The sequence below is a fragment of the Camelus ferus genome, chromosome 31 (assembly GCF_009834535.1).
Source record: "Camelus ferus isolate YT-003-E chromosome 31, BCGSAC_Cfer_1.0, whole genome shotgun sequence".
NCBI lineage: Eukaryota > Metazoa > Chordata > Mammalia > Artiodactyla > Camelidae > Camelus > Camelus ferus.
In genome coordinates this window covers 16,489,485-16,504,913 of record NC_045726.1, presented here as the reverse complement: position 1 = coordinate 16,504,913, position 15,429 = coordinate 16,489,485, and the positions used below count along the sequence as shown (strand labels likewise).

Below are 15,429 nucleotides of genomic sequence, written 5' to 3'. Positions count from 1 at the left end.
TCTCTTAAGAGCTCCGTATTTTTGTGTTACATACTTTTTTTAAATCCCTGGAGACTTGGACCATTTTTCTTAAAAGTACAGATTTCACTTATGCCCTCATTAGAACATAAATACAGTGCTGAATGTTTCCACGCGGAGTATCTTATGTGACTCTTACCAAAATGTGCAAAGGCCATTCCCTGGCGCTATGCCCGCAAAGCAGATCCCAGGCACGCGGGATAAACCGCAGGTAAGTGAGATCTGAATGCGGCACAAACAAAACAAACAATCAGAGCAGGTCACCAAGAGAAACCACCAAAGTGCACTGGGACCCCATCAGCCTCAGAGGAGAGGAAGGCTTCATGACCCAATAAAACCACCTGACTGGTTCTCAAACACACATTGAAACAATAAGACGATGAGAAGGTGGGAAAACTTCTGATCTACCTACTCCTTACAAGCCTGTAAGAAATCGCCGGGTCTTTCGGAGGCGGAACATTCAGTCCAAGAAACTAGACGGATTTTAATTCAACCATCAGTTTCCCTTTTCTGTATTAATCATCTAATATGTTAACTGTGAAACAGTAAAAAGAGAATGTTTTAATAAGGAAATTTACTTTTACAGTAAGTGACTTTCATTTGTTATTTGAAAAGTTGAGAAAAACGCTAAAAGAAGGGATTATTTTCATCATTGAAAATAGATGCCCGAGTGATACTTTCAGGGGTGAAAAAAAGATAAAATTAAAAGGAAACTTTTGGTGGTCCAGGGAACGAGACCCCAGCCTCATGAATACATAGCAACTTCAGATGAGAGGAAAGGGGTCTTCCCTTCTGCTCAGCGCAAAGGGCAAATGCAGCCTAAATATTTAGAATAATTTAGTGGTTGAGGGTATTTTAGAGATTTAAAATACAGCCTTAGCTGACCTCAAGTAGCTTCCCTGAGCTTACGTAACGCTGAAATTTCAATGTAATTTGATATAACTACAATTATTTAAGTTTAATTCCAGAATAAGGAAAAACAGAAAATATCCTGCTGGAAAACCAAGAAGTAAAAAAAAAAAAGTATCATATACATATAAAAAAAGGAAGAAAGATGGCAAATAAGCACGGGCAACTGCTGAGAAGGAAGGAAACAGGTTTGTAAGAATGACAGTACTCGGAAAACGCTGCGCATTACGTCATGTTGCAGGTGTGGGGTCTCACTACAAAACTATCGCGCTGCAAACTACCCTTTGCCTTTGTCCACATACCAGTCTCTTCGAACCTTCAACTACATTAGGGTAAGGATGACACAGTGACCAATAAAGCGGTTTACAGAGGAGCTGATACATAACTGTGTTCATTACACTGCTTCTGGTGGCCCATTCTGACACCTGAAAGATCAAATCCAATTTAAATTTAAAACAAATCTGAACAGCAAGGTACAGAACATGTACGTGGTCTGCTACCATTTTTGCAAAACTTGGGGGGAAAATGTATGGGAGTGGTTCGCACATGCTGCAGAAAGTCTCTGGAAGAATTAACAAGAAACTACAATAGTAGCTGTCTTTTCTGGGGGGTGGGATGGCCGCGGGGAGGAGAGTTCACTCTTCATCTGTGTAAACTTTACATGGACTGAATTATTCAATCAAGAAAATTAATTTAGCATGGATCTAGAGGGCTTTATAGTAAGTGAAATAAATCAGACAGAGAAAGGCAAATGTTATATGATCTCACTTATATGTGGACTCTAAAAACAAACAAACAAAATAAACAAAATGAGAATAAACTCATAGAGAACCTGGGTGGTTGCCAGGGGGGCAAAGGGACGAGGGGTGCTAGCAAATTAGGTGAAGAGAAGATGTACAAACCTCCAGTTATAAAAATAAGCAATTGGAATGTAATATAAGCATAAGGAACATGGCCAATAATAGAGCAATAACTTTAGGGACTGGCGGTTACTAGACTCATCATGGTGAGTATTTCATAATGCATGCAAATGTTAAATCACTATATAGCACGCCTGAAACCAATGCAGTTTTGTATGTCAACTATATTTCAATTAAAAAAATTGATTTAAAAACCATTAAAGACCCTCAAGTTTGAAAGCACATAATATCCTATTATGCACATTAAATTTCAGGTGATCCAAACGGAGGCTGACTGGGCTATGACAGCACCTTTCCGTAGCTCTGGGAAAACGGGTCTTGAAGATTTGAAACATTTTCCCCCCAACTGCTTGATTTAGCAATACATCTCTTACCTGTCTTCTCTGATTAACTCCCCAGCAAGAGCTAAGGTCACACATGCAAATAAAATCTACTAGAAAGAGGCTTTTAAGAAAGCAATGTCTTTACCCCAGCAAGCAGATCATAGAAAAAAACCTTGATCAGATTACAACAAACAACTCTGTAAAAAAAAAAAAAAGCCTTCTCTAGTTTTCCAGTTCTTATCAAGGAAATAATAGCCTACCAATAAAAAGCAGGCAAGCAACTCATGTTTGCACTAGGCTAGAGGGAAAAAGGAGACTCCGACCTGAGCTCTTCTTCAAGTCTTTGGTCTTGCCATTAAGACTGGGAATCAGGACATGTGTTTTCTAGTTTTAGGACTGAAATTAGCTGTGTGATCATGAGGAAATCACTTAACCTCTCTGGGCTGTCTAGTCCTCTGAATAGCTGGGATACTGAAACATCAGAGTGTAAATATCCTTTCCAGCTGTAGGAGTCTTGGACATCAACTCCCATCATCTGTTCCAATACAAACAATTTAACCACCAAACCAGCTAAGGGATGAAGAAAGGTGCTCCTTTCAATAAAAACATCTTAACTGTTAAGTGAAGAAAGCACACAGACCCAGAAAAGAAAATGAGCACAGAAGGGAAGAGAGGCTCCCCTGCTGCACTTTCCCACCCTGACTTTTCCTAGAACAGAATGCCATTTCCAGTCATATCTTCATTTGAACAGTTTTTTAACAACATCTTCGAAATTTTCAGAAGCCAACAACAATACACATTTAATAAAAACCACCACAAAATTCCAGGGTCTTCTTGATGACTCTGATTTAGGGAGTTCATAGTGCTTGAAAGTCACACCCTCATCCTTCTCTGCAGTCAGCCCATCCCCGGGTCATTCACACATAAGGAAATCAGTGATCCTTCATCTTCATTCCAGAAAGCAAAGGGCCACACAGTCTATCACCACCCGCCCCGCCCGTCGGTTTTCGCCTTCCTCCCGGCACGTGGTGGCTGCCCAGCCAGAGCAGTTTCCCAGTCCATCTGCAGAGAGGCGTGACCTGGGGTACGTTCTCACCAGTGGAGCGAGGGCAGACCGATGTGCGACACCGCCTGCCCACCAAACTGGGTACCGCTGCCCTGCCCTCCTGCTCCCTCACACTCATCGCCTGACTTCAGCCGCGGACAGCGACAGTGCCCTCGGCACCAGAGCAACGAGACGGAAGATCCGGGTTCCTGAACAACTGTAACGAGCAGAGCTAGGGAGGGTACAGCTCCGTGGCAGAGCACATGCTCAACACGCACAAGGTCCTGGGTTCAACCCCCAGTACCTCCATGAAAATAATACACAAATAAACCTAATTATCCCCCCCCCCAAAAATAAATAAAAGAGCAGAGCCGCTCGCTACTGGATGCGTCCCCTAACAATGTCATGCGTGGCAGGCACAGACTGTCTCCTCACACCTCTGCCTCCTGGGGCAAGTGCAGCAACAGCTCAGGCTTCGCCTGCCGAGACGGCGCACCTTCTGTACCGACGGCTCTTCTCCGCAAGGGACAGTCAGCCCCAGACCCAAGCATCCCCCACCAGTGGTCCAAGCTCACCAGCTGAAGACCACAATTCATCAAGGACACCTTTCCCAAGGAGTTTTGCAATCAAACTGTATCTTAATTCTTGCAAGCGGAAGTCTGAGAAGCATGACAGGAAACGTACCGAACGTGCCATAGAATCCTCTGGGGCCACAGGTCCCCACACCGTACTTCTTTAGAGATGCCAAAGCTGCCGCCTGTGCGGAAAAAAAAATACGTAAAAGCATTACAATTAAATTCTAATACTTTATCTTTCAGAGTTCAAAACTGCCATTTCCTATTCTTGAATCCACATAGCTCCCCGGTCTCCAGCTTTTTTTCCTTTCTTAGAACTCAGACAATTCTGACAGGATGTAAAGAAAAGAGGGAGGTGAGACTTCAGTGTTATGACTTAAAATGTGAAAAAGGTTTATCAGCCTGATCGTCAAAACCTGGTTAACTCAACACATTCATAGGTTTTGGCATTTGTGAGCGTAAGTCTTTCCTCAGAAAATGTTCACTGGCCCACAACCCCAGGAGAAGAGTCAGTCCCCCGGACGCGTCTCCCTGTTCCCCAGTCTGGCTCCTTCAGTCCTCTGGCTGCCACCCAGCACCGCGCCCCATGAGACACTCTGACTCCTCTGCTGGAAGCTCAGTCATAGCTCTGTCAGAGAAGAGTAATGACAGACACCCACAGAGCCCTCTCTGACGCTCTGCGTTTGTGTCTTATTTTCCGTCCAGTTTCTTCAGACAGCCATGCTATCTGCCCACTTTTGCACATGTGTGCTCCCTACCTTGACCCTAGGGTTATCCAGCAATCCAAGAAAATTGAATGAGGCAAAGTTGACGCATTCTTTTCCGTTCACCACAATGTTGTGGCTCGGAGGGCTGGGGGAAAAGACAAGAGTGGTACACTTTAGAGTCACTTGTGTTACAGGACACACGTTATCACGCTGTCCCGGACGTGGACAGGACACACAAGGGTTGTCATTCTACTCTATTTGCATACTGGTTTCTCACCCCTCTTAAATTTTAAGGAGTACAATTAGAAAATGGTATATTGGGGTGGCAATCTACAGAGTCAAGGCAATCCTTATCGACTTATCAATGACATTTTTCACAGAACTAGAAAAAAATAATTCTAAAATTTGTATGGATCCTAAATAGCCAAAACAATCTTGAGAAAGAAGAACAAAACTGGAGGATCACACTCCCTGATTTCAACTACACCACAAAGCTACAGCAACGAAAGCAATACGGTACTGTCACAGAAACAGACATACAGATCCATGGTACAGAATAAAGAACCTAGAAAAGAACCCAGGCTTATGTGAGCAATTAATCTATGACAAAGGGAAGCCAGAAAGAGAAAGAAAAATACCATATGAGATCGCTCATATGTGGGCTCTAAAAAAACCAAAAAAACAAAAAAACAAAGCATAAATACAAAACAGAAACAGATTCACAGACATAGGATACAAACTTGTGGTTGCCAAGGGGGCGGGGGGTGGGAAGAGATAGACTGGGATTTCAAAATTGTAGAATAGATAAACAAGACTATACTGTGTAGCACAGGGAAATATATACAAGATCTTATGGTAGCTCACAGAGAAAAAAATGTGACAATGAATATATATATGTTCATGTATAACTGAAATATTGTGCTCTACACTGGAATTTGACACAACATTGTAAAATGATTATAAATCAATAAAAAATGTTAAAAAAATCTATGACAAAGGGGACAAGAATATACAACGGGGAAAAGACAGCCTCTTCAATAAGCAGTGTTGGGAAAACTGGACAACTATATGCAAAAGAATCAAACTATTACCTTCTCACACCATATACAAATGTAAACTCAAAGTGGATTAAAGACTTAAACATAAGACCTGAAACCGTCATCAGTGAAACGCAAAGCAAAACCACAAGATCTCTATCACCTCACACTCGTCAGAATGGCTGCCATGAAAAAGACCACAAATAACACACGCTGGCAAGGATGTGGAGAAAAGGGAACTCTCATGAACTGTTTGTGGGAATGTAAACTAGTGCAGCAACTATGGAAAACAGTATGGAGATTCCTTAAAAAGTTAAAAATAGAACTACCATACCATCTAGCAATTCTACTCCACAGTATTTATCCAAACAGCACAAAAACACTAATTAGAAAATACATTTGCAACCCTGTGGCATTTCAGCATTATTTACAACAGCCAAGATATGGAAGCACCTGAGTGCCCACTGATAGATGTATGGATAGAGAAGATATGGTATAGATGTATATACACAATGGAGTATTACTCAGCCATGAAAAATAAAATCTTGCCATTTGTGACAACATGAATAGACCCAGAGAGTATTATGCTGAGTGGAATAAGTCAGACAGAGAAGGAAAAATATGTATGATTTCACTTAAATGTGGAATCTGAAAAACAAAACAAATGAACAAACATAACAAAACAGAAACAAAGTCATAGATATAAACAGGTAGTTGCCAGAGGAAGGGGAGTAGGGTAGGAGAGAAATGGGTGAGGGAAATTAAGAGGTACAAACTTTCAATTACAAAATAAATAAATCATGGGTATGAAATGTACAGAAACAATTATGTAATATCTTTGCATGCTGACAGATGGCAACTAGACTCATTGTGGTGATCATTTGAAATGTGGTAACCATTTTGAAAGTCACCATGGTGTGTAGCAAGAATGAACACAGTGTTTTAAGTCAATTATACTTCAAAAAGAAACAAATAAACAAACTCATAGAAGAGACCAGACCTGCGGCCACCAGAGGCGGGGTGGGAGGAGCGGGAACCAGATGAAGGTGGTCAAAAGGTGCAAACTTCCAGTTATAAGATAAGTAAGTACTAGGGATGTAAAGTACAACATAATATAGTTAACACTGCTGTAAGTCATATACGAAAATTATTAAGAGAGCAAATCCTAAGCGTTTTCATCACAAGGGAAAACATTTTTTTTTCTATTCCTTTGATTTTGTATCTACGTGAAGCGATGGATGTTCACTGAACTTAACGTGGTAATCATTTCACGGTAAGCCAAACCATTAAGCTGTACACCTTAAACTTACACAGCGCTATATCTCAATGAAACTCGAAATTTTTTTGTTTCTAATTTTTAAAAACCACTTCATTGTGAACAAATGCTAACCATAGTGAGGTAACACAGGGTTGCCACAAACCTTCCATTTATAAAAAGTGCAGCTCTACTGGAGTGCAGCAAAGCCAAGTGTAATGAAATGAGGTAAGTCTATATATTAACACCTGGCCAATGACAGCAGCTGCCCTCACATACTGTGAAGTTACACATAGGTCTTTTTCTATGGAGAAAAATAAAGTTGAATAACCATGTACAAGGGTGAATTCCAGATATATTAAAAAACCTAAAAAATATTTTGGAAATAACACAAGAGAATTTAGAAGCACCTTTGGGACCTTAGAGTAGGAAATGATCTCTGAAACAAGTCTAGTGCCCAAGCATACAACCATGAGGCCAGAAAGGATGAACCTGACTGAGTCAAAGTGAAGAATTTTGGTTCAATGAAGATACCAAAGATGAAATTAACAGACGGGCGATAAACAGATTTACTGTATGTCATGAATCAAAGATGGCATCAACTGTATTTTATCTACCAGTAAGGAAAAAAAAACCACTGCCAAGTAAAATGTAAGGATGTTTTCTTATCATCTAGATTTCGGTTTATATTTCCTGAAAAGGCATCCTGGCAGATTTCCGTCCTCCTACTTTTGTACTTATGAAAGAAAAATAAGCAAGACAAATCAGGCAAGACATTCGTAACCTCTTTACCTGAGCTCTGGCTGTCTGTTCTGTGCTCCGTCATGGGTATCACGGGGGATGCATGCTCCCTGCTAACAGGAGTGTACCCTGGCACTGCTTGGGAGGACGCTCCGCGGTCATCTCTGCGATTACCGGACAAGTCAGCATCACCCATTCTCTAAGTCTGATGCCGGAACTCTACTACTGAACCAAACTCCTAGGTTCATCTTTCCCCAGTTGAATCACATGTTTCTAGAAAGTAAGCTGATGGTATCCAAAGGCAGCATGAGTTTGACAAAGGCATGTTCACAGCCTCAGTCGAGCAGCCACTGTTCACCTGTTCAGAGGTGTCGGGCCCTTTCTCCGACCATCAGGGGACTGACTTAACTAACTCAGCTGAGGTGCTGGCAGTGAGCACAGCCATGACCAAGTTCACGGGGACACAGGTAACGACACCTTCCCCACCCACCCCCAGCTGACAGGGACACTCAGCAGCTCTAAGAGTCATACCCATCTCAGAGATTTTAAAATAGGAAAAAAGAAAAGTGTTCCTTAGGGTCACTGTAACAAGGGTACTACTCAAAACGTGACTGAGGACGAACGCCTACACAGCATATGGAACTCATGCTAATCAAAAGACAGGCTAGGAATCAAGGAGAAAAAGAAGTAAAAGATGTGAACAGGCATTCTCAGGACGCCAGCAGCTAATATAATAATAAGCAGAAGAGATGACACTTGAAGGCTCCAACAATCAGAGAAGTGCAAAATAGAACAACGTTACTGCCAAACACGGCTGTGGGAAACTGGAACCCCGCCCTGCTCACTCAGGGGTCCCCACATAGAAGAGGCCCCCAGGGAGATGAGACAGGCATGTATCAGTGCCCAGTTCCCGGTTCCACATCCCCAGAGAGACTCAAACAAGTCCACAAGAGGGTAGTAAGCACCAGGTCTCTGTGGCAGCGAGGAGTGGGGACAGCTTAGCTGTGCACTGCAAGGACATGGCTAAGGAAGCCATGGTGGTCGCCACAAGGCGATGATACACAGCGGCCAGAAGACATGACCGGGAAGCGCACCCAGCAGTGCCCCCTCTCTGTCCGCCCTGCTTGACATGCCATCAGACCGCCGAACACGAACTAACGCTACGTTTATCTCAGTCCCGGTCCGCTTGCCCCAAGAGAGCTGACTCTGATGTGGTCCTCAAACACAGCAGGCACTCAAGTATTAGTTGAAAAACTAAGTGCTGAGTAAAAAAGCTTGAAAAAAAAATGAGAATGAAGTCTAGAGCACAAAATTAAAAAATTTATAAAACATTAAGATTATATGGTTTCAAGGGTACATAAATAAGAAAAATAATAAAATGTATGATTTTAATAACAAAACAATAATAGAAAGCGTAACACAAGTGTTACAGTGGGATGGCTCACTGGGGAGGAGCACTGATGCGGGCGCTGGGGGTGGAGGAAATAAGGAATAAGCAAGCGACAACACCGCCTTGCATGGGTGCTGACGACAGTGGCACTGAGCGGAGGGTTAACCCCTTGTGTCTGCAAGGAAGGCCCAAAATGAAGAAAATAAAACAGAGACTCAACTAAACCAGAAGACAAACCTCTGGCAAATCTGAGTGAGAAAGGAGACACAAATAAGCAGTGCCCACAATGGACACACAAATCCCACAGATATGCTGCTGTCAACATCTGTATATGAAGTTCTACGTATATATTTTACACGTAACTGCCCAGGAGAATCCTATGAACGATTTCATGCCGATGCACTTGAAAACATAAGAAGAAATGAACAATTAGTAAATGACAGCAACCAAAACTCACCCAAGAACGGAATGCAAACAGCTTTAAAACCTCACAGAGGACATTAAATTCTTGATTAAAAATCTATGCTCGGCAGAACAAACAACACAGCAAATACACACTGTTGCCAAGAAAAAGTGTGAGACTAACATCTGATACCAAAGCTGGGCCAGCACAGTTAAGGGAAAAGAAAGTAAATGTCTAAATTCATTTTTCAATATTGATGCTAAAAATACCAAACATTAGCAAAACCAATCTAGCAATGTGTAAAAATTAACCAAATATTCATGCTTAAATAGAGGTTATCAGTGAGTCCTAAGAATTCTTTTTATACATTCTTTTTTATATTTTAGGTGCAGGCCTCTTACCAAATAGATGACTTGAAAATATCTTCTCCCATTTTGTGGTTTTTTAAAATCATTTGCCTGGTAGTGTATTTAGAAGCACAAATGTTTTAAATTTTAATGGAGAGGAGTTTATCCATTTTTCTAGTTGCTTATGCTTTTATGTTATACCTAAAACTCTTTGCCTAATCCAAGACTATGAAGATTTACTCTTTTGTTTTCTTTCTTCTAAACTAAGAATTTATAGCTTTTGCTCTTATATTTAAGTCCGTGATTCATTTTGAGATAAATTTTTACACTTGCTGGAGGGGTCAGGCCCCATTAGCATTCTCTCACATGTGTACATCCACCTGTCCCACCACAATTTCTTCAAAGCATTATTCTTTTCCTACTGCATTGTCTTGCTACTCTGTTGCAAATCAATCAGCCGTAACCGTGAGGTTGTCTACTCATTTAAGAACAAGGCCCTGAGATGCTCATTGTAAGCACAGTGTAAATGGGCTCAGCTTCTGGACTGACGGTGGGTTTCACTCTATGATAATCAGACATGGACTTGTTTGTTCATTTGTGGAGACCCTAAACTCGGTATTTTGTGCTCCTTCTCTTGACTTTGAGTTTCACCAAAGAGGAGTCCTCCAGGGGGGTGTGTATGAGGTACAGACTTGGTTTCCAGCTTTCTGAGAGCTGACCTGGAGGACGCAGCATCAGCGTCCCATTATTCCCTACGAGGCTGATACCTGAACGCTGTTTCCAGAATGGCACTCGTCCCCTCATTTATCCTTAGGACTTTCAGTTTACATTTAGCCTTTCCCAAGAGTAAATCTCCCATCTTTCTCTAAGTCCAGAGAGTGGGAATCTGGAGTGAGGACAAATGGCATGGTGGCTTGCAGTTTTTCCTCATTAAAATGTATGTATATGAGTAATCAATTTAAAAAAATCAATCAGTGCAATTTAATATAGCAACTGATTAGAGAAAAGTCATGATCACCTGAATAGATTAAAAAAAATAACAAAATTTAACACTCTGACTTTAAAACAAAAACTTCTCTTAGCAAACTAGGAAGAGAAAGGAAGGCTTGTAACACCATACAAGTAATCCCTTAAAAGCCATCAGGAACAGGACACAGAGGCCCTTGTTACCACTCCTATTCAGTGCTGCGTGGGAGGTATCTTAGCCAGTGCAGTAACACAGCAACAAGAAGAAAATGATGCTCCTTGTGATAGAAATGAAAACTCTCCGGTACCTAGAGATGAATCTATTAAAATTTATGCAATTTCAATTTCCTGACTGTGGTGTTGTATTACAGTTAAGCAAGATGTTACCATTGGGGGAAATGGATGAAGGGTACGTGGAATCTCTTTGCATGTGAACTCTATATGATTTCAAAATAAAAACTAGAAAAAAAAAAAACGATAAGTAAGTCTTTATGAAGAAAGTTATGTAACTTTACTGAGGGACATAAAAGGTCTAAACGTACAAATGACACACAAGGCACATGGTCGTGAGATTCTGTATCAGCAGTACGCCAGCTCCCTCCAAATTCATCCATAAATGTAATGTGTTCCTAATCACAGACCCAAGCCCGCTTTTTGGTCAAGTCTGATCAGCTAACCTTAAACTCACAGTGAAGAGTCAAGAATAGTGTCAACAATCTTGAAGAACAAGGAGGTGAAGGACTCACTCTAGTCAAGCCCTATTATTTTTAAAATTTACTTTTATTATTTATCCTTTCTGTCAGTTATTGATTGATTGATTGATTTGGTGGGGGGAGGTAATTAGGTCTATTTTTTTATTTTTTTCTAAACGGAGGTAGTGGGGATTGAGCCCAGGACCTCCTTCCCACATGCTGGGCATGCACTCTGCCACATGAGTTACATCCTCCCCCCAAGCCCTACTGTTAAGATGTGGTGTAAGTGAGGTTCCGGCACAAGCAGAAACAAATACACAGAAAGAATAAAAATAAAGCCAGACATAGACCCTATTTAATAAGGGACCTTGATATACAAAAGAAGGGAAATTTCCCATCAGTAGGTAAAAAAAGGACTATACAACTAATACATGTTGGGACAACTGATTGTCATATGGAAAACAGGCAAATCAGATCTTTGTGGTAAGAAAGATTTCATTCCCTTAACGTTAATGATCGGTAAGTTTGATTTCAGAACAACTAAAACTTTCATAAGACCAAAGAAATTCACACAAGTGAACAATACAAGCCTCTCTCTGATCAGACTGGAAGTAAGAACATGTTGCTTCACACTTTTAAACAGAATACTAAGTACTTTCATGGCAACAGGCATATGTGGCAGAAGTGCAAACATGAGTAAAGGGAAAGCATCCACCGACTTCAAGACAGTGGCTCTCTCGTCTCAGAGGCAAGAGTAAGTGACAGATGGAAGGGGATTCTTTATCTGCACAGCTGACCCTGAGCACGGGTTTGAACTGCGCAGGTCCACTCACACACACAGTTTTCAGTAGCGATGCTGCAGTACTGCATGATCCACAGGTGGCTGGATCCGTGGACGCAGAACCGCACACCTGGAGGAACCGTGTGTCTGGAGGACCCATTATAAGTTACATGCAGGTTTTCGACTGCACTGCGTGTCAGCGCCCCTAACCCCCATGACGTTCAAGGGTCGGCTGTATTTGTAATGCTCCATTTCTTTTTAAAAAAATAGATTTGAAGTAAAGATACCAAAATGTTAACACCATTACTTCTGGGTGGTGGATACATATGGGATATTTTCTGCATACTTAAGTAGAGGAGCTAAAAATAAAAACAGATCAAACATTGGAAGCCAAGAGGGAGGTAGCATAAATGAGCTGAAGTCTCATACTTCATACTCGGAGAGTCAACAGGCATTGTCTACCATTAGTCAATCAAGAAATAGCTGTGTAAGCCTACCACTAATAGCCAGGTATGAAGGTACCCTACAACAGACCCAAAATCAGAAACAAACCAGGGGGGTAAAAAGCACGAATGCTGCTTTCCATTTTAACTGTCTCATCCATTGAAATATTATATGTGTGTGTTACTTTGAAAAATGGATTTTTTCTAAAGAAAAAAGGGACAAACTGTAATACCCAAATTGGAGACTGCTAAAAATGCCCACACCGTATCTAAAAGAAAGTTTTAAACTAGGAACTAAAGCAGTTCATTTCTGATCTCCAGAAATTGCTAAAAGTCTTATTTCAGTTTAAAAAGGAACACTATATAAACCACTTGGGCGAGTTTACCTACAGGAAACCAAACACAAGTCCCTGAACAGCAAACCAATTTACCCTGAAACGATGTTGTAGTTGAGAGCAGGATGGTCTTTCGAGACAGGAGGGACAAGAGGTTCCGGCTGCCACTCTTCAATCAGTTCTTCCTTTTCCTACAGGAGGAAACACGGCACAGTGCTCGTTACTGGACAGCAGCTGCAGCAGTACCCAAACTGCTTGTTGTAATGCAGCCGTCACAATGAGCGCCTTACTAGAAACAGAGGTCTAGCTGCTGTGGCTGGAAATGACACAGACTCACTACGGAGTTTTGTGTGCTTACCACTTCACCTCTTTCCCCATCTTAGGAGGAAGGCTCTTTTACCCTACAGCTCTGTGAGTGACTGGGAAATTTTGTAAAATTTTATTTCTATGGTCAGGATTTTTCACTGTGGGAAGCAGGAAGGATAACTGCCACCAGTGTTAAAACAAAAAGAAAATCTCTAACACAAAGGGGAGGAGCATGGCTGCAGGTAAGGGAGCTCGGCCTGTGTCGCACGGGATCACAGACGGCTAGACCCTAGGTTCTTGCAGACATGAACGTCGTGGGACGGGACCAGCTAGAGCCCAGAGCACTGCTTCCACAAGCCACCCGTACGGATTCAGAAGTAACTGAAATATACAGAAAGACTCTTTCATAATAATTGTTGTAAAAGGATTTAGTTGCCCGGAAATAACTCATAAAAAGCCATTTTATTCCTTTTACCCGTTAGCTCATGCATTACAAGTATTTTGACTATTTTGAGCTTTTTTCTCTTTTCTTGAACTAGGCAAAAATGTAATCTTGAAAACGTAGTCTGGGCGTACAGGATGAGATGACGCGCCTGATGAACCTGACAGCCACGGCGAGGCTTGCCTCACAGACAGCCCGCTCTCAGTCCTTCCATTTTCACACTTCCGTTAAATGCTTCTGTGTATTTTCCTCCTAACACGCAACGCCAGGGCGCGGCCGAGAGCATATTCACCCGATGCTCAGGCACTCAGAAGAGCTGGCTGAATAAATCAGCCAGCGAATTCCTCATCTGCTCCTGTCAGTGGCTGCACAGCCCGCGCAGGCCCGGGGGGCCTACCATGCACGCTGCCCGCCTGCTGCCGCGGAAACAGACTGGAGAATCGACTCAAGACTGCCTGGTATTCAAGCGACTCTGCGGGCCGGTACCACTGAGACGGGCATTTCTTCTGTGCCACAGTAAGTTAAGCTTTAAAAACACTCACGTGATTTTTCTTTTCCTTCCACAGCTTTTAGGGTAAGATGTCAGTGATTACTGAATCTTGCTCTAGCCAAGCTCTGCTTTTAGAGGGTTACTCTAAAATTACGTTCAGGTATCACTTTTTTAAAATGCATATTTGTGCAGATCGATATTTTTAAACTAAAACTAAGAATATTATGAATGAACAACCCCTTAAAAACTCGGGCTGGAAACCTGTCCCGCGGCCACAGAATCGTTCACAAGGAGCCCCTGAGCACCAAGGGGGAAAAGCAGAGGCAGGATCCCTGGACTGGGTGACCCAGCCTTGTGCTCTGTCACGGCGTGCTCTAGGGCACACGTGTGGCACGGAGGAAAACCACGCGGCACTCATGAAACAAAGGGGGGAGTGGGGACCTGAGGTCAAGTTTAGGGCATCTCTCCCCCAGCAGAGGTTTAAATACCCATGGGCATGTTGAAGGTTATAAGGAATCACTCAACATGACATCTCTTTAGTCTGCTTTACCCAGGTTTCCGAAACTTAATTACCCTAAGGACCATGTGCCGCGTGTCCCCTGGGCGGACACTGCCTCACCATCTCATGATAAATGTTAACGATCAGGACAGCGGGGCCCAGTCAGTGACACCAGGGAAACAGCTGCCACGTTCCTGCGGTTCTATTCCCCTTGCACTTTCTCCTGCAAACGCTCCAGCAAGTGAAGAACAGCGCAGGGCTCCATCTTTGGGCTGCACTCGGTGCTCCCTTGTGAACCAAAGTTTTAGACATTTTTGTGGGAAAAACACCCGTCTACCCTAAGCTTTCCGGCACACTGCGATAGGGGATGGCTGGGGAAACCACCCAAGAGACAGAAATCACACTGAAGGCAAAACTGCTTCTCCCCTCACACCTGAGGCACAGTTACTCAGCGTTCCTACCTGCGTGAGAAGGACACGCTCCTTTTCCATAAACCCCTGGGGTTCCTCATACTAACAGGCCCCAGGTGGGCCAGACCCCAGCTCCTCGGACACTTCTGCTTCCTGAGGTTCACCTGGCTTGGGCTTGAGCTGGGCCCCTCACCACACAGAACCCGTCAGAACTGGGCCTGGGGTGGGGAGAATTCTTCCTGAACTTCCTTTATGGAGGAGACCATGGGGGGAGCTCATGCAGGCTTCAGGGGTGCTTTTCCTGAGCAACGCATGTACTCTGCAGACATCCGAAGTTCTGCAGTTTCCTAAGCTTCCCTTCCTGCGGCTAGTTTCCAGGCTGCAGTTTACTCCCA

At 42.7% G+C, this 15,429-nt stretch overlaps 1 protein-coding gene across 1 annotated transcript in view; it reads right to left on the bottom strand.

Annotated features, from left to right (window-relative positions):
* The window catches only part of SPTLC1 (serine palmitoyltransferase long chain base subunit 1), a 46,639-nt gene that overhangs the window by 28,188 nt on the left and 3,022 nt on the right, over positions 1-15,429 (bottom strand). The window contains exons 3-5 of the mRNA XM_032471096.1: positions 12,984-13,078; positions 4,549-4,642; positions 3,900-3,972 (exon numbers count right to left, since the gene is read on the bottom strand). Coding sequence (XP_032326987.1) covers positions 3,900-3,972; positions 4,549-4,642; positions 12,984-13,078 — 262 coding nt within the window. The remainder of the gene's footprint in view (positions 1-3,899; positions 3,973-4,548; positions 4,643-12,983; positions 13,079-15,429) is intronic.